Source organism: Nanorana parkeri, unplaced genomic scaffold, assembly GCF_000935625.1.
Source record: "Nanorana parkeri isolate BGI_ZX_2015 unplaced genomic scaffold, ASM93562v1 scaffold2456, whole genome shotgun sequence".
Taxonomy (NCBI): domain Eukaryota; kingdom Metazoa; phylum Chordata; class Amphibia; order Anura; family Dicroglossidae; genus Nanorana; species Nanorana parkeri.
The window spans coordinates 87,383-107,916 of NW_017308724.1; the positions used below are offsets into that span (position 1 = coordinate 87,383).

Sequence of the window (20,534 nt, forward strand, 5' to 3'; positions counted from 1 at the left end):
TTGGCGTTTGCAAAGGTATCAGAGAGGCCCGGGGGGAAATTGCCACCCTGCCCCCGGGGCCTAGTCCGCCCCTGGGTCAGACTAATGCAGCACCTTATTAATATGAGTGCCCCACTCAATATGGCCGCAAGCGACGGGCATACTAAGTGGGTCAACTCAGATTAATAACGTCCAAAAGATGTGGACTGGGAGGGGGGGCTCTTTAATAATGCTTTGATCACATTCACACTGCTGAGCGATCCCTCTCTCTTCTCCCGGCCGCTGCAGCTTCAGCTCCACGAAGCGGGCACTCAGAGAGGCGGCTCTGATCGCTCCTGTCAGCGTTCCCTCTCTCTCCTCCCGACCGCTGCAGCTTCAGAGAGGCTGGAAGGAGAGAGAGGGAGCGATAACAGGTGTGATCAGAGCCACCTCTTTGAGTGCCCGCTTCGTGGAGCTGAAGGTGCAGCGGCCGGGAGGAGAGAGAGCGCAGAGAGCTATAACCGGCTCTGGATGGGACACTACTGCCGCGGTGATCGTTCGCTTCAGTTCTCTCTTCTTCTCGTCCGCTCTGTAGCTGCAGCAGCCGAGAAAAAGAGAGAACAGAAGCGAGTGATCGCAGTCACGCTAGTGTCCCATCCTTGGTCCCGCCGGCGGAGCTCCCCCTCACTGACATTCCACTCGCCCCCCCCCCCTTGCAATTTTCACTCGCCAATTGCGAGGGGGCGAGTGGAAATTGTGAGGCCTGTATACACTATATTATGAAAAGTATTGGGACACCGCTCCAAATCATTGGATTCAGGTGTTCCGTTACATTTCCTGGCTACTAAATATTCCGCGGTCACCTGTTACTGTGATTATAACAAAGTAGAAGCAACTGGGAACAACAGCAACTCAGCCACGAAGGAAGGTATGTCATTTTACGTGGTAGGCCACGTAAAATGACAGAGCAGGGTCAGCGCATGCTGAAGCGCACAGTGCGCAGAAGTCGCCAACTGTCTGCAGAGTCAATAGCTACAGACCTCCAAACTTCGTGTGGCATTCAGATTGGCACAACAACAGTGCGGCATCCAAGCCTTACATCACCAAGTGCAATGCAAAGCGTGGGATGCAGTGGTGTAAAGCACGCCGACACTGGACTCTAGAGAAGTTGGCGACCTCTGCACTAAGTCACATCTCTTCTTTTGTGTACCACAAAGTTTTATAATTCCATTGGTAGGTACAAAAATCTTTATTATATTACTTTTGAATCAAAAAGTACATGTATACAGAAGTATTTTGCTTCCGAATATTTTGGGTATGTATAGAAGTACCAACATTTGAAGAACAAAATAAGAGGAAACGAGAACAAATTCTCCCAGAAACATTGCCACTTCAGCATGGTGGTCAGATTAAACAGCAATACTCCAAATTATGTGGCTGCTGAGATCACTGGGTGTAGGGACGCTGTTGAGGCACATTAAACATAGAAAATATGTGTGCATAGAAAATAACATAGAAATAGTACTGTGTGGTTAAGGGTTAGAGAGAACCAATTTGATGCTGACCCTGCCTCTGTAACATCTCCAGTCTAGAAGAGCTGGAGTCAAATGTACTGGAGGAGTCTCCAGAATCATTGCAAGTGACAGATGCCCCTTGCTTTTCCTAGTGATAAGATGGCCATACACCAATAGATTTTCTGCAGATTTTCTATGGTCAGATGGAAAAAGTAGAACAGATTCCTCCATCTATGCTAAACTGTGTGGATGGGGGAATTTCTTGCTTGTCGTCCCGCTGGCTCTCAAAACACCTAAACAATGTCTGCTTCCAATCAGATTGTTCAGGTATTTTGACAGCCAGTGCAGTTTTTTCCATCTGACCACAGAAAATCTGCAGAAAATCTATAGGTGTATGGTCAGCTTTTTCTGTACAGCCCAGTCATTCTCCCCATCTGGCAGTAGATTAATTGCATTCACAGACAACAAAAAAGTAACCCTATATGCCTAACACAGGTTTCCTAAAGCTTTAAAATACCAGAATGTCTGTTCATTTGACAATACAACTGAGGTACTGCACAAAAAGGCAGCATTTAACCCAACAATGATGGAACCTTAAGATCTAAAACCAGTTTTGAAACTTCGGCATGTGTTAGTAAAAGTGTAATGCAGCTACTTCTGTATCCAGGACAAATTGGGTCTTCATTTGGTGCTAAATTTTATCACATATCTCTTGATTTTTTTCATATCGGGAAAACTGGACCAACTAGCACAAACACATGATACATAAAAGGGAATTTATTAAACCTGGAGCAGACAAAATGTGGAGCAGCTGTGCATGACAGCCAATCAGCTTCTAGCTTTCATTTTCAAACCTTAACTGAACAAACTGAACAGAGAAGCTGATTGGTTGTCATGAGCAACTTCTCCAGTTTTTGTCTGCCGCAGTCTTGATAAATTCCCCCCATACTGTATATGTGGTGCCATGGAAGAAAGCCCTCTTGTGTGACTCCACATATATGTGAGTTATTGCGAACATGATCACTAGCAATTATATAAAATAAACTAGCATTATGGTTTTTATTATTATAATGAATAATAATATTTATATTAATACAAATCTGTCATCTTTACTGACTACTCATCCTTCCCTTTGAGCACTTGCTTGGTATGTGGAAAAAGACTGGTGAGCTGCTGAAGTCAGAAAGGAAGCCAATCCACATCTGTTTACTGGAGATTACTGTTGTGGAAATTTTACTAGGATGTGTTTTTAGTGTAATATTGGCATCATGTCTCTCAGTGTCTGGATTTCTGCGTCACGCTCGATTGGAGCGTGACCCGGATTATTCAGGCACTGGGAATAAACCATTGGAGTGGATATGCATGATGGAGCAATGTTCTCTTAGCGAGTGTGTGGACGCCGGCTAGGGCCCCTGCGCGGTGCGCGGATTTATTGGTTTGGCGTGTATGCATCTACTTTGAGGACATAGTATTATTTAAGATACATATCTGCCTTTTTGAAAGGAATGTGCGTTCGTATTTCTGATGCGTCTGATCACCGCGCTGGAAGTAGTATGGCATTGTCCCTGCAGATAAGCTCCCATCAATGCGAATCATAATAACTTTATTGGGCATTGCTCACTGAGCAATGCTGGATAAAGTTCGCTCCAGTGTTAAGGGGAGATTAAAGATGGCATCATCCATGTGCAAGCATGCTGCTTCCTTTGTGTAAGTGTTTTTTGGCGGGAAATCCATTGTTAACAAATGTGCACGTGAAACATGAACTAGCAGCTGATAACTGTGCACGGTGCTTCACATGTATGAGCATACCCTCCCCTTTTTCTATGTCTATTCAGATGTATACATGTGTTTCATTGGCTGGCTCTGTATTCTATTGATGTATGAGGAAGTAGTGGCTGTTGTGGCCAGCACTTCCTGTGTTACCCCTATAAATAAAGAAGTCTTCCTCAAGTGAGGAGGACAGCGACTGAGGATCTGAAGAAGCCCCTACGCCCCTTTTGGTTAAATCTTTTCTCCACCAATTTTAGGTGGTGGCCTCTAGTCTTTGTTTTGGAGTTTACTGTAAAACGTTTATTGCTGATGTTGCTATCACCATTGAACATCTTGTGTATCAAAATCATGTCCCCCCTTAATCTCCTCACTTCCAGCGTAAACATGTTTAAATTTAGTAACCTTGTCTCATAGCTTTGGTCCTGTATCCCCTTAATTAGTTTAGCTGCCCTTCTCTGGACTCTCTCCAGCTCAAAGACATCCTTTCTGTGGATTGGTGACCAAAACTGGACCGCATACTCCAGATGAGGTCGAACCAGCGATCTATAAAGTTGCATAATTATAGATTTGTCTCTACAGTACATTCCCTTTTTAATACAAGACAGTACTCTGCTCGCTTTGTTTACCGCTGCCTGGCATTGCAAGCTATTATTCAATCTGTGGTCTACAATGACCCCCAAATCTTTTTCCATTTCTGACTTCCCTAGTGGAGTTCCCATTAATGTGTATTCCGCTTGTCTATTTTTAACCCCAAAGTGCAATACTTTACATTTATCAACATTAAACCTCATCTGCCAAGTAGTTGCCCACTCCCCTATTTTATCCAGTTCCTCCTGTAATGTTATAGTGTCTAAATCCGTGTCGATTACCCTCCCAATTCTAGTGTCATCAGCAAACACGGAAACATGGCTATTCACGCCCTCCCCAAGTTGAATAATAAAGGGCCTAGCACAGAACCCTGGGGTACACCACTCCTGACCTTAGACCAATCTGAAAAGGAGCCATTTATCGATACTCTCTGGACACATTCCTGTAGCCAATTCTCTATCCATGTACTCACCATTTCATTTATGCCCATAGACCTCAGCTTGTGTACTAGGCGATTTTGTGGTACTGTGTCAAACGCTTTCGAAAAATCCAGATAAACCACATCCACCGGCCTCCCTCCATCCAGATCTCTACTTACCTATTTGTAGAATGTTAGTAGGTTGCTCTAGTAGGAACGGTCCTTCCTAATCCATGCTGGTTATCATTTATTATACCATTTGCAAACTATATATTTTTTTTAAATAATTGCATTGTAAGCACATGGCACTTGAATAGCTTCAGCTGGCTGGTTAATGCACCCTGTGCCCTCCTCCCAGCATGGAGGAGAGAGCTAGGAGATCCAACCAACTAATCAATAATGAGAATAGTTGACAACTATTTTCGGTATCAATTACTATTGATTAATCGATCAGTTGGTTGCGGCCCTAGTTCATTATAGCCTCTTACCAACTATTTTGCTAGTATACCAGATTTAATTTGACTTTGGTCTCCTGCTGGATAGTTTTAATCCTCCAAGCTGTGATATAAAAGTTCATCCATACTGCTGGCACAGAGTCTCCAGGGAGCACAGCATATTGCATGCTATCTCTTTAAATGTCTCTGCCTTTAGAACATTTTCACATTGCATCAGCATCATGTAAAAGATCAGTTGATTGCTCTCAAATGGCAAGGGGAAAATCAAAAATCTCAGAATGAGTCAAACATTGTTTCAGCAAGAAAAACTTTTAGCCAGGTACAAAATATGGAGTGGTGGTGTCCAGGCAGCCCATTCACTTACCCCCTGCGCAGACTCTTGATCAGAGCCCTCATTATTATTATTAATGTTATTATACAGGATTTATATAGCGCCAACAGTTTGTGCAGCGCTTTAAAATATAAGGAAGACATTACAATCACAATACAATTCAAGACAAGATGGTAAGGAGGTCCTGCCCGTGAGGGCTTACAATCTAAAAGGGAGGGGCAAGTGATACATGAGGAGGTTGCTGTCCTGGGAATGAATTGTATGAGAACGTGATGGTTGAGTGGTTTAGTTTGAGGTGGGATAGGCTTCCTTGAAGAGATGAGTCTTAAGGGATCGCCTAACGGCAGTCAGGGTGGAGGATGGACGGACAGGTTGGGGTAAAGAGTTCCAGAGGATGGGAGAGACTCTAGAGAAGTCCTGGAGGCGAGCATGGAAGGAGTTGACGAGGAAGCTGGAAAGCAGGAGGTCTTTGGAAGAGCGGAACGTACGGTTAGGATGATACTTTGAGACAAGGTTTGAGATTTAGCCAGGGGCAGAGTTGTGGTAGCTTTGTAAGTGGTTGTTGTTATTTTGAATTTTATCCTTTGTGCTATTGTAAGCCAGTGGAGGGATTGGCAGAAGGGGGTTGAAGACACTGAGCGGTTGATTATTTGAATGAGCCTAGCAGCAGCATTCATGATAGACTGAACCCCCTCTAGTTGCAATAGTCAAGACGACAGATAACAAGTGAGTGGATGAGTAGTTTTGCGGTTTCACTGGTTAGGAAGGGGCATATTTTGGAGATGTTGTGAAGGTGAAGACTGCAGGATTTGGATAGTGATTGGATGTGGGGAAGAAAGGGGAGGTCCGAATCAAGGATGACACCTGCACCTTGGCATTGGGAAGGGTTTGATAGTTGTGTTATCAATCTAAGGGGAAAAGTTGGGGGAAGGTGCACGGGCAGGAGGAAATATCATGAGCTTAGTTTTTGAAACGTTGAGTTTTAAGAAGTGATGTGACAGCCAGACTGATATGTCAGTTAGTAGATTAGTGACACGCAAGCTATCTATCCACCTCCCTGCTGCCACACAACAGTCTGGGTGTTAGATCCATTATTACTGCCTCTTTGGCCATTTATTACAATTGCAACCTTCATTGCAAAAAAATGTCATTGTGACCTAAAAATCACTCACAAAACAGGAGTGGTTCATTCTTCCTGCCCCTCCAGGCCAGTTGTCTTGTGTCACTCTTTTCCCACCCTGGTCAGTCTAAATATCACACTAACAAAATCAGACACAATAGCCATAAACTGCACTCCAAAGGTGGGGCAAAAGTCTGAAAGAAATAGATTTTTCTCATTGATCATCTGTCACTCGGTTCTGCTAGCAGTTCAGCTGTAAATATACGGACCCGGAATTGGTTAAGTGTAGTCACAGCACACTATTCCACCAGCAAAAATGCACTAACTGTGGAAGGGCATGAACAACGAGGGTCCACTTAATTACCACTTGTAGGCTGTTTGGCACTTTTTATTACATATGGGAACATTTTACAGACCGTCAAAAACATGTGGATGGCTTTTTGACCCTTCCACCCTAGAGCTTCTGTTGGCTATACAGAAGTCCGGCCTAGCTCACACCATCTGTGTGTGGCATAAAATGTTTTGAATAATAAAATTGGAAGATAAATAACTGCATGGGGATTTTGTCTGAGCATACAATTCTTCCTGAAGATTTGAATGCATGCCGGGCAGTATAGAAGAGGAGACCAAATGTCACGAGGATGTGAAAATAAAACAAAATAAATCACTAAAATATGTAGATATCTGCTTTGAACAATCTAATCTGATGATTACATTTACTAATCTCTAATCAAGATTAAAAAACATTTTAACTTTATAATTTCTTTAAATTTTGACTAGTATTTTTTACTTTCAGCCTTACAAGCCATCAAAAGACCAGTTGAAGGATATGGTCCAGTATTTGAGGAGCAGCCCCAGAACACTTTGTTTCCAGAAGGTTCAGCTGAAGAGCAAGTAACCCTCTCCTGCCGTGCTCGAGCCATTCCCCCTGCCAACTACAGGTATCATTTAAGGAGTATGTATACCATGTATATCTAGCTGTGATATAAAATGTTAGGATAACCATAAACCAGCAATACATTTGCACTATAAAGTATGTGAGAAAGATCAAATTCATAGGAAACAAAATTAGCTAGAATGTCAATTTTTTTATTACATGAATTGATTGCATTTACTGCATGCACATCACATGATTGATATTTGCAATATTTTGAATGTAAAACTCCATTTAGAAAGATTATTAATCCTCATATTAAAGTGCACCTTTGTCCAACAAATGCCTTTTAATTACTATTTTGCTCATGTCCATTTGCTATGTCAGGACCTTTGCACTCCTTTCTCTCTGCCTGTTAGTGCTGCTTTTCTGAGAAGGCTGGTCTTCAGAAATCTACATGGTCTCCATGGCTACTTTTGCTTTGTGGGGCATTTGTGGGACACCGGTACAAACAGTACAGGCAAGTCTTGACTTATAAATTATACATTAATCACCATAAAGCAATAATAAACAGTGCTCCAAAATTACTGCAAATAGTCGAATAAACAAAAAGTGACCACAAAAAATGTGGAATGTGCATAAATATGAAGAATCCTTCAATCCACACTGTGTTCTCTGAGTTGCTTCTGAGGAAGTCATAAGACAATACTGGTAGGGCAGGCCACTACCTACCAAAAGTGGTCCAAGCAAGGAAAACCGGTGGACTGGTGACAGGGTCATGGACTTCCAAGGCTCAATGATGCATGTGGGGAGTGAAGGCTGGCCCTTGTAGTCTGATCCAATGGAAGATCTATTTTTAGCTCAAAATGGCTTGGTGCCAGATACCACAGCATACCTTCAGAGTTCAAGTGGAGTCCATGCCTCAATATGTCAGGGCTGCTTTGGCGACAAAAGGGGGACCTACTCAATATCAGACGGGTGGTCATAATGTTATGGCTGATTGGTTTATATCCTGATTTATGTTAGTGCTGGTGGAGCACTCTGGAAATGTGAGCCTGTCCTTTTTGGTATACATTTTGAATTTTAATAAAATGGAGTTACACTATGGATTCTATTCTGAATTGCACTATTTTGAGTCTTTTGCTTTTGTTGAAACATTGCTGGGTTGGAAGTATGTTAGCAATACATCAAGAGGTTTGGGAAGGCTTTTTCTGAATTGAATGAGATGTCTTGAGGGGATTATTCACATATGCTTGATATGACCTGCCTACAATGTGGAGGTCATACAATCTAGTGAGTGGTATTTTCATAGGTGAAAGGTCCCAAGTGGTTTAGTGTGACACAGAGTCAAGTTTTTAATGTATAAATTAGATGAATTTACCACGTGCACATTAAATTGTTGATTTTTGCAATATTTTGAATGTGAAGGCCAATTTAGAAAGATTATTAATCCTGGTATTAAAGTGCATCTTTGTCCAACACATGCCTGTGGATTGCTGGGTTGTCCATGGCAACTTTAGCCTTACCTACTTGCTGCTATGTCAGAACCTTTGATTAATATCCATACAATATAGAGATATACAGATTTACAATAGAAAATAGTGCTTTCGAAGCACTTTAAGCACTTTTAAGGAATTTCCTTCAATACCTGAAAATATTTGTATATATTTATATATATTTACTCTTTTTATATTTGTATTTACACTTTTATATTTGCGTATGTATTTGATTTTAATTTGATTTTATTTTCCACTCCTGGCATTTCCTATAATGGGTTTTAAAAGATTTTTTCTTTGCTGTTATTTTTGTTTACAATTTCCGATCTTTAGTGGTCCACCTTTTCTCTTAAAATGTTTCTTTTCCTCCTACAAGTTTTTTTTCTAAAGGGCACTTTAAAACATGTACTGGCAGTGAGCCCATCGATTAAGGATGCCCTGATGAAGCCATTAGTTTGTGTGTCAAAACATGTTGGGACTGCACTGAAGAGTAGGCACTTTAATATTTTTTTAGGCATTGGAGGAAGCACTATTTTCTATTGAAATATGCCAGAACCTTCATTCTCCCTGTCTGCCAGTTTTCAGATACTTGCATGGTTTGCATTGCTACTTTTGCTTTGTGGGGCATTTGTCTGGAGCGTATCTAAATCCACAATACAAACTGTATATATTGCAGATTACATTGATGTTGTTGATGCCTTTGTTTTTTTCTTATTTTCACATGGTGATCTTGTCAATAACATACTTCTTGTCCTACAGTAACATCGCTCACTTACTGTACTCTATCTACAAAGGATCAGTGTTCTCACCCTTGGCTATTCTCCTGATTTGGCTACAATTTACATTTTGGTTCTTTGGTTTAGATATATTTTACACAGCTAGCTTCAGGATGGTGTGAACTGTGAGTTTCTTTGGGGTGCCAATTGAGGAGAGCAGGAAAAGGAGCCATTTTGGGTGGTAAAATAATAACAATTTATGAGACTGCATAGTGATCCATGAGAAATATTTAATACATTCATTGGTTTTTTAAAGCAACCACATCAAACTTCATACAGCCCTATCTGAGCAGCCTAGGCAGCATGCACAGGAGGGGGATGAGAAGTCATTTCTCTTACTCTTTTTAGTTTTGTGTAGATATAAGCCTGAGCCATTGGTCAATTGCGACCGGGCCCTGGCGTTCCACCTGTTGGGGGAGGGGGGGGCAGTGAGGAAGAAGAAGGCCCGCAGCAGCCTCATGCTGCCCCCCCATGATAGTGCCGTTCCTTCCCTGCCGCTGTGCCACCCGCAGCAGTAGAAGCGGGACATGTAGAGGCGGCTGTGCGGCGGGAATGGAGAGGCGGTATGAGTAAGCTGTCACCTGTCCAGCAGAATGTGCTGCAGGCACCACCAGGCAGCACATTCTGCTGTGTGGGAGAGGACCCTCTCCACTTAGACCCACCCCCTGCATGAGTCAGGTAAGTATGGGTGGGTAAAGGCTGGACGGGAAGGGGGGAGAGCACGAGGGGAGGGGGCCGAGAAGCTGGTGGTTTTTCAGCATTGCTGATTTTCATTATAATATATTGCTGGGCCTTGTAGTCCAGCATAGTTGGAGCTATTCTGCATTGCTGTATAATGATTATACAGCAATGCAGAATAGCCCCAACTATGCAGGACTACAAGGCCCAGCAATACATTATATTATTAAGTAGGGATGCACCAGTGCCAATACTGGGCATTTTCACGAGTACTTGTACTAGTACTCTTGAAAGTGCCCAGATAATAAGCGCAGATACCAGATGATACCAGATATCTCGATGTTCTGTCGAGAACGCCGACGTAGTCGTACCTCAGTATCTGTGTTTGCGCACAGACCAGTAGTATCCAGGAAACAGGGATTTATTGACAAAGTATTTTGTTTAAATTGCTAATTGTGACCGTTAATAATATGCCATCCATCATTACTGCCATGGATGGCATATTATTAACGGTCACCATTAACAATTACAAACTAATGCTTTGTAAATAAATGCCAGTTTCCTCGTTAATCTGGTCTGTGCACAAGCGCAGATACTGGGTCGGCAGAGCACCGGCACTGCATTTTTAAACTGAAGTGGCTGCCTGAGGTCTCGTGCTTGTTGGGGACTTTGGCAGCCTTCCTGTTAACCACACGGTGCCTGTTTATAGTGCCTTCCCATGGCGGTGGGGGATGGGGGGCCCTTAATGGTTTCTTGCACCGGGGTGCTGACGTTTCTAATTACGCAAATTAATATAGATTTCATTTTTCTGTTTATCGTGTGTATTAAAAAATAAATAAAATGCTATGGAAGGAAATAAAATTGGTTTAGTAATATTAAATAATATGATTTCATTTTTCTCGGTGTGTGCATTAGACATGTGCACTGACCAAAAATTAGTTTTGTTTTGATTCAGATTTTGCGTTATTTCGCTTTTTGGGATTTGGTCCGAAATTGAAGTCGTTTTGGGATTCGGATTAGCTCATCATTCGCTGCAACGATCATTCGCTCGTTGCAGCAAAATGACATTAGAAAATGTCTTTATTTTACAGTTTAGAGTCTCCAGGGGAGGGGGGAAAAAGCGTGGCGTTCCAACGAAATTTTGTTGCAGTAAAATGACAGAATTTTTTTTTTTTTTTTACAGTCTGCAGAAGAGGAGAAAAAAAAGCGTGAGGTTCCCCCCCAATTCATTCCAGACCCTTTAGGTCTGGTAGGAATGTTAGGAGGTATCAGTAACACAGTAAAAACAATGAAGCGCCACTAACTATCAGTCCTCACTGGGAAATCTTCTCAGGCATACTGCAGGATGCTGCCCCAAAGAAGCCGGGAAAGCTGGGAATCTGGAAAGTAAACACAAAGGGAGCGCCTTTCCTAGTGCAGATCAATTTATTTCAATACGCATGAAGTAAAAAGGAGATGAAATGGTACTCGCAAACATGAGTGTTACACAGGCATGGAATGGTACCATTTCATCTCCTTTTTACTTCATGCTTATTGAAATAAATTAATCTGCACTAGGAAAGGTGCTCCCTTTGTGTTTACTTTCCAGGAATGTTAGGAGGGACCATCCCCAAGTTAAAACAAAAGTGCGTGGGGTTCCCCCCAAAATCGCTATCAGGCCCCTTAGGTCTGGTAGGAATTTTAAGGGGGAACCTCAGCCCGCCAATTTTTGACTATTCCTTTAATTTTAAAAAAAATGGCTCGTCGGGTTCGGAGGGTCGTCGTGCGGTAGGACTTTTTTTTATTTCGGAGGGTCTGCGGGCGTCGTGCATCGTGATTGACGCTGGCTTACATCGATGGAGCCATTTTTTTTTTTATTGAAGGAATAGTCAAAAATTGACTTTATTTTTAATCTTTTGTTTTTATTTTAATTAAAGGATATTATCAAAAGTCTGGACTTTATTAACCATTTGATTTAACCCTTTAGTAAATGGGTAAGGGTACAAGTGCCCCTTACTCAGTCACAAGGGGTACCCCGACTCATTCACACCAATTGTGGTGCGTTCCAGAGCGGTAGCTGCTGCAACGCACAGCAATCGCACACTAAACACCCCCCTTCATTCTGGGGTGGGAGGGGGCATGGCGGTGCATTGAAGTCAATGGCACCGCAGCCATGCCCCCACCCACAGTGCGATCGGCTGCGTGGCAAAATATTGCCTGCATTCCGGTCCAGTTGCAAAAGCAAAAAAAATGCTGCATGCTCTATGTTTTGCCACGCGTTCAATTGCACTGCTACTACTCTATAACGCACCGCACTTGGTGTGAACGGGAATTTAATATGCATTGTATTGCTGTGGATCTCTGCTATACCCATGATCAGACGCCCAGGGAGGGACTATTGTGCCTAAAAGAAGGCTCAAATGCCCAGGGAGAGGGTACAGTCCCCAGGAAAAGGCTCAGATGCCCAGAGAGGGGGTATTGTGCCCAGGAGAAGGGTGAGGGAAGACACCCAGGGGGAAGGAAGGGATCTTTGTATGGGAAAACAGATTAGAGGGGGTGTCTGTGCATGGTGGAAGGGACTGAAGACAGATCTGTATCCAGGAGAATGGGACACCTGGGGAAGGGCCTTTGCTAAAGAGAGGGGTGGCACTCCCTGTAAGGGGAGGAGCCTTTATTGTATATCATGTAATGAGCGGAAAATCTGCTCCTGGTTAGACCCTCCACATCTGTCTGACACTCTCCACATCAGTTGTCTAACCTCCTGTGGGGTGGCCTGCTGCACCTACCCGCTGGACCACAGTCGGGTGGGGATCAGAATGTGGGTGATTTTCTTGGCCCTGCACCATCCATCAGTTGACTAAAGTATTAGAGATTAGTTATTTACCCCAACCCCATATTTGCATAATTAAATTGATAATTTCTTAGAAGAACCGCAGACATGATTCATATAAACATGCTGGAGGGGACATTAGGTCTACTGGCAACTCCTTAATTATGATCTTCTGAATTGTATTGTAAAAAGAACAATCATTATCCACTTTGCCTCTGGAGCATTTTTTAAATTTTTTGCTTAAATGTTAAAACCTGCATTTTTTCTAGAAAATGATTTAAAACATCAAACAAATATATATTTTCTGAAAGCAGAGACCTTGTAGAATAAAAAGATGGAGGACGCAATTTTTAATTTTGCATGATATTTGTACAGCTATTCATCAAATCTATATATTTTCAGAAAAAAATACTCTAAAATAAATTTTGTTGCACACAAACACAATGGGGGAATTTATCAAAATTGGAGCAGACAAAATCTGGCGCAGCTGTGCATGGAAATCAATCAGCTTTTCTCTTTAGTTTGTTCATTTAAGGTTTGCAAATGAAAGAGGGAGCTGCTCCAGGATTTGTGTGCTTCAGATTTGATACATTTCCTTCAATGTGATCATCAATTTTTTGCTTAAAAACGTTGTCAATTAAACAGATACCAAATATGTCAAGCCTTGAAATGAATAATTACAGCACCCGAAATTATTAATAGGCAGCCCTTTGAAAGCCATTACCATTTATCAGTTTAGAAGGAACCACAAGTCAAGGCTTTTAGCATTATTTTTTTTAATCCAATCTGTGTGATGATACCCAATATGTGTTGTCCAATATGAGTTGCAAAATGTAAAAAAAGAATAATAAAGTGAAATCACTGGAACGTGACCACGAGCACCCCCACCCTGCCTCAGGTGGCAATTATGCAAGAGACACCTCTAGTTACTCCACAAGCTTTTAGCAGCATCCTACATCTATTAACAGTCTATTAAAGGGTGCTACTACACATCTCCTAAGTCATTGATGCTCTTCTGGTGTATGCTTGATAATGCAGACAGTTGTGTAAGCATCTACAAATACTTCTGGACTGCAAAGCATAGACTGCTACTTCTTAACTTATGGGGAAAACAAATCCTATACTAAGTCCACCAGGTCTCTTTGATATAACAATATTTTGGACATCTTTAGAAAGAAGATTATCTTTGTACATTTCCATGACTTTAATTAACAGACCCTTGAAGAATGTATTTGATACATTTAAAATACAAAAACACATCCATAACATTTAACATTTGCACATTATTAGTTTATTTGTACTGGCAAAGCCAGAAAACATGGTTTAGATTAAAGGTTTGGGACAGTTCTGTGCACAAGGAATGGAAAGTGTTGTGCTAATGCTTTATGCTTTGTTTATATGCTTTATTTATTATGCTTAGCAGCACTATATAGATGTTGAGAAATGTTCTTATTTTCTATAAGAACATTTTAATAATAATTAAAAGGTTAATATGAAATATTGCCTGTATATGTATATTTCATAGTTATGATTTCTTTCCAGGCATCTAGGCCCCATTTCTCATGTGTACCAGGCTAATCTTAGGTGCTTAAAAGCTGGTTGATTACAGCGCTCAAGCTAATTACGAATGCAGCTATATTATCAGAGGAGTGACTCATGCCCTATTCTTTAACGATCTCTGTATGTGTAATAACTTGCCCAAAAGGGGGGAGTGTCTCTAATGGATCGTAACTGCGGGTAATGGTCTCCACTCGGGATGGACGGGTATCAGATCGCAGCTGAGCCTCTGATGCCTCGTATGTGGGTAAGGCGAAGAGGGAGCTGCTTCACATCACACCCTGTGTATGAGCAACGACAACCATATGTAACACTGATAAGGTAAGTATAGCGTTATTATAGGAATATCACTGCGAACCCCAAGGGGGTGGCAGCAGTGTATAGGTGGAAACAATGCAGTTCTATTAGTTACTGATATCATGCAGCGTATGTTATGTACTCAACATTATTCAATTGCAGAGTCAATTGGGAATTCAATAGTATGCAGATGCAAGTAGTGTCCATTGGAATTCAATAGTATTCAAATGCAAGCAGAGTCAATAGGGAGTTCAATAGTATTCAGATGTCCTGGAACCATACCAAGCTATGGCCCAGGTACTTGCGTTTTGTGAGATCTCTCCAGTTGGTAGTAGTGGCAGGTGGATCTGTTCCTCAGATGTGGGGTCCAGGAGTGGAGCAAGTAGGGAGCTGATTTGATCAGCTTCCTGCTACAACAGTAGGACGCCGATCAATCAGTGAACCGCGGCTTTAAGTCGACGGCACGAGTGAGAGTTGGCGGAGCCTCGCGGCGCCTGCGCAGGACGGCGACCGAGCCTGTGAGAGAGGGGTGGAGCCCCATGGCGCGCCTGCGCAGGAGCGGCGACGGATTCTGCCGCTGGACCGCAACAAAGTACGACTATTACAGTATGCTCTATATGGCTTCATACAGACTTTCAATTAGAGAAGGACAGCTACTGCTAGGCTATCTCTTTAGAGAACCCATAATGCGCTGGGGCAGCGATGCTGTGGGCACTCAATGTATTATTTAATTATTTGTTATTTCATTATTATAACAAAGATTCTGTGAGCATCACAAAAAAAATCCACCAGTTCAAAATTCATACACTGAAACAAAAACACTTCAAGAACAAACTGAATTTAAAAAAAACAATATGGAGTATTACAATTTGTTCAAGAAAATAATAATGCTCTGTCATTGACATTGTCTTTACTGGTCCTGCTTGCAGATGGAAGCTGAATGGCACTAATCTGAACCTTGGTGAAAATTCTACTTACCGCCTTTTCGGAGGGAACTTGGCCATCTCTAACCCTACCCATTCTAAACATGTGGGAACCTATCAGTGTTTTGCTTCTAACTCTTTGGGTACCGTGCTCAGCAATGAAGCCTCGCTGCGATTTGGATGTAAGCAAGATATCCAGAGCGAAGTATTAAAGTCCATTTGATGTCATAGAAATAGATGTGCAGTTACATAGACATTGTACTAACAACTATTACTTTCAATGTCTTACCTCCACTTTCCTGTTACAGCAGCTCTAAGGGGGTGTCTACATATCACTGTGCAGTCCAATGGGCACAAGAGTTTGACCTTCTGCTCTCAGTAATCAGCACTCATTAATACAACTAAACTGATACCTCTTCTTTTCCTCTGCTATACAAATCTGGTTGATTACTTTTTTTTTCTGGGGGCATGGCTGTTTTTCAGCTCTGCCAGCATTTAATATGGCAGGAAACAAAATTCAGTCACAAATAAACAAGTCTGGATACAGGCCTATTATAAGACAATAAGGTGTGAGACTTCAATTGGGCTTTAAAGCTAAATTCCAGTGTTCCCCACAGATGGTAAAGGTTAAATGCTCATTTATTCTGGGGAAACTTACCTCATTTCTTACTCCCACAGGCTAGCTCCTTTTCGCTGGTCATGCAGCTGCCCCCTCACTGACACAACCACATACAATACAGTACCAGCAGTCCTCCATTTTATGTGAGGATGTTCAGGGCCCATCCGCAGAGGAGAGCGCTGGCTGTTAAAGAAGCAAGGAATACTAATCTTATTACATTACATCAGTGATGTGCGGTACCTTCCGTGCTGGGTGAGGCAATCCCCCCCTGGTCACCAAACTATGTGTGGGGGAGTGAGGAGGAAGAGAGGAGACAGAGAGAAGCCTCCCTGTCCCTCACTTGCTCATCACTGGTGAGTCATCGATATCGACGTCCTCAGCTGTTGTTTTTTTCTTTTTTTGATTGGACAGCTTGGACCAATGGCGCTGTGCCATTGGCCAAACCATCCACAGAGAACAAGCCTCTAACAGAGTAGAGGCTGTTGCAGCTCTTGCCTCACTATGTTAGGTTATACAAGCAGTGGGGAAGCTCGCTGCTGTGTAACCTAACTCAGCTGTCAAAAGCTGGATGCAGCGCCACCTGTAATTAACAGGCAGCGCTCCGCCGCCCATAACAGGTTACACAGGCTTTCCCTGCTGTGTAACCTGTTACCATCGGCTCTGAATGGAGATAAAGCTGTCAGCTTCAGACTTGAAGATGACAGCTTTTTCCTCCATAATACTAGGTGAGTCTCTACCTCCCTGACCGCACATTCCTGCATTACATTCTCCTAGACCAGTGGCTCTCAACCTGTGGTTGAGAACCTCAACGCATGCACTTCTGCTGTGCTAGGTGAGAGGCTTCTCAGCCTCCTCCTAGTGCAGCAGTGTCAGTCAGCTGGAGGACAGCAGCAGCTGTGAATAGAAAAGTGCTGCTGTACACACTCTGTGGCTGCTGCAGCGACATTTGGTGGCTGAGGAGTGTGTGCAGCGGTACTTTTTTTATTCCCTGCTGCTGCTGTCTTCCCACCACCCATACAGTGCGGGCTCTGCAGGAGTCAGGTGTCTTAGCAGTGCTAGGATGAGATGGCTGCATGGAGACAGAGTGGGTAAGCAGGTAGCAGGGGCTGGGAAGAGCTTGTATTCTCTCTCTTGTGAGTGTGCTTCTGTTTTTAGTCCTAAGTCCACTGTGTTGCTAAGTCCTGAGTCCAGTGCATTACTAAGTCCTGAGTCCAGTGCGTTACTAAGTCCTGAGTCCAGTGCGTTACAGCCTTCTCATCCCTAGCACTGCTAAGACACCTGACTCCTGCAGAGCCCACACAGTATGGGTGGCAGGAAGACAGCAGCAGCTGAGAAATAAAAAAGTGCAGCTGTACACACTCCCCAGCCACCACCTGAGTCCAGTGCGTTGCTTAGGCCGGAGTCCAGTGCGTTGCTTAGGCCAGAGTCCAGTGCGTTGCGTAGGCCAGAGTCCAATGCGTTGCCAAGTCCTGAGTCCAGTGCATTACAAGGTCCTGAGTCCTGTGCATTACAAGGTCCTAGTCCCATGTGCCAGAGTTCTAGGAAGAAAAGGGAGATCTAGTAATCGCCTTTAGTTAACATGGTCACTGCCAGAAGACTGGGAAAGAAAAAAGAGAAATAGGGTATGCAAAGAATACAAAGCCAGCAATTATCTAGAAGTATTTGTTTGTAGATTGTCATTACTAAACATTTCTAAAGGTGTGTTTGTTGTTTTTTTAAAGATATGGGTAAAATTCCTCTTTAATATTCATGCTATTTGCTATTCACAGATTTGCATGAGTTTTCACCAGAGGAGAAGGATCAAGTGAAGACAACAGAAGGACAGGGAATTATGTTGCCATGTAACCCTCCACAGCACTATCCAGGTATTTCTTGTAGAAAAATTGTGCCAAAACACCCACTTAGAGAGGTAGGCAAACTAAAAGTTAGTTGGTTATACGTGACTGGACAGTTTCTTATGGAAAAGCTGGTCATTTACAGCACAATCTTTACTACCCCTGCCAGGGCCGCTGATAGGGGGTACAGCCAGCCCTCATTTACCAGGGATAATGTACGTAGCAGATGAAAGATTCACCACAGAGCAATAATTTTACAACAGAGGCAGGATCTTTCTCTAAGAAAAGCCCTTTGTTAGTAGTGCCATTGCTCTTCTTCAAGAATACCGAACATGCATATTTCTGGAGAAGCAGGGACAACTTGTTTCAGCAAATTGGATAATAAATTTGTAACTTGGCGGTTATGTGGATAAAATCCACTTCTTGGTGTTGACAGCATAGACATGCTGAAGAATGTACTTTACCCATTTTTGCAAACGTAAACGAGTTCTGTGCATTCTGTGCATTAAGGTAAAAACCGCCGCCGGTGCCAAAGCAATCCTCTGTTCCCATTCTTCCTGGTTCTAGGCTCCTTCTGCCATCAATAAAACTGCTGGGCAGAGAGGAGGGGCACGGACTGTTGCAGTGCCTGCGTGCTGTCTATGGATGCACACAGGCACTGCAGGCATGAGCGCGCACAGACGCCTCTAAAGCAGTCGCTTAGCTGATGGAGGAACTTGTGCAGAAGATGGGGGGAGAGTGCTGCGGGGACCCACTAGAAAACCAGAAAGAGAAAACTTTTTAAAGAAGAAAAACAGAATTTTTATAGAAAAGGTGGGCCACCTAGTTGTGAAGATAGAAAAAACCCGAACCTTTAATATCACTTTAATAGCTGGTGACACTAATAGATGAGATGAACTAATGTGAGTACAACTTGGAAATGGTACCTTTAGGTTACTGGGACTTACAAAAGAACTATGGGGTAAGTGTTTTTCCCCATAGTTCTCTTTATGGTCACGAGAGGACATATACTAAACCTCCTCCTGTGACCCAAAGCTCAGTATATCGCAGGCTATTGCCCACGATATACTGTGAGCGCTGCAGCCGGGATGGATCCCGACAATACTGTCGAGATCCACCCAGCTGTGTGAGTGACAGCTGGCTCTGCCTATCTAGAGGCAGATCCAACTGTGCCCACCCTTCCCCTGTTCGTTCATCCACTCAGTGCTGGAGGATCGGAGAGAGGAGGGGGGAATCCCTGCGGGGAGCTATGACTGATAGTCTTCCTGCAGTGAGCGGTGACTATCGGGAAGTGAGTGGATTGGTGCATGTTTCTGCTTACTTCCCGATCGATAGAGCCGACCTATGACAGCTTCTTTGTCACAGGTCAGCACTAACTATGAGGATGAGTGGAAATCACTCACCTCATAGTTCTCCTTTAAGGATGCCAGGTAAAGGGTGATTGACTGTTGGTAAGTCAGCATTACAGAACTGGGTGTCTAGCCCATGATAGAGCTGTAAGAACCGAAAAAAGAAAACTGCATGGTAAGTCAAACTTTTCCTGTGACTGTATAAAAGTACATAAAATTCCACATTGGTATATATCAAACAGTAGTGTAAGACCATGTGATTTCAAGATCTCTTTATCTGAAATAATATGTAGGTGGACTGCCCCAGAGTAAGATGGTGTCTTAAAAACCAATAAAAAAAGGACAAAAAATGTATTGGCAACATTTCATATAAATATGGCAAGTATGAATAAATGAAATATCATTCCTAAGCATACTAGGAGCTTCTAGAGTGATCAATATATAGAAGATCTGTGACACTTGCACCAGGTGGGATTCAAAGCTAGGTAAGTTACAGCTATCCATCCAGGTGATATTATTTTGTAGCTGTACAGCTACATAATATAGAAAGATGTCGGTAAGGGCCACTCCAGCTTCCTCCTTTGGCCTTTGAAGTTTAGATACTTTTCATTTAGGCCTGGAGCTACCCCAGATAATGTTTTGAACTACAGTGCAGTGCGTTCAAAATAGTGCTTGCAGCAGCCTTTGCCTTTGGCCATTTGTGATACCTTAACATTCATATCTGCAATACAGTATGGGCCCCAACGTTGGCTAGCCTAGAACATTGCTACTGGCCAGTAGTATAGAGAGTCACAAATGACCTGAGACTGATACATTAGCAACCAAGTATTCAAAGTCAGAGATGGCACCTAAGGTAGTTTAATACTGCATATTTCAGTATACGGACAGCCAGGACTGCTGAGTGTCAGAATACCAACTGTATATTGTTAAATGTTTTTTTCTTCTATTATTGTGTTCATTATTGCAATATTTAATAAGTAAAGCCGTTACAAAACTCTCTAAAGGTGTGTTGGTTTGTTGTGGACCCTGTTTGGGCGGTACATTTGGCTTGGGGGGGACAGAAATACTGGGTGAGCGCTTCACATAGTTTGTCCTAAATACATCACTGTAGTGGTGCAATTTTAGCTGTAAAAATCTGAGATGGACTCTTAGTAATAATAATCCCCA

At 42.7% G+C, this 20,534-nt stretch overlaps 1 protein-coding gene across 1 annotated transcript in view; it reads left to right on the forward strand.

The window, feature by feature from the left end:
- Positions 1 to 20,534, forward strand: part of LOC108801713 (contactin-2-like) — a 114,339-nt gene that overhangs the window by 62,969 nt on the left and 30,836 nt on the right. Inside the window, exons 3-5 of the mRNA XM_018573616.1 lie at positions 6,951 to 7,095; positions 15,571 to 15,746; positions 17,953 to 18,048. Of these exons, the coding sequence (XP_018429118.1) occupies positions 6,951 to 7,095; positions 15,571 to 15,746; positions 17,953 to 18,048 (417 nt within the window). The remainder of the gene's footprint in view (positions 1 to 6,950; positions 7,096 to 15,570; positions 15,747 to 17,952; positions 18,049 to 20,534) is intronic.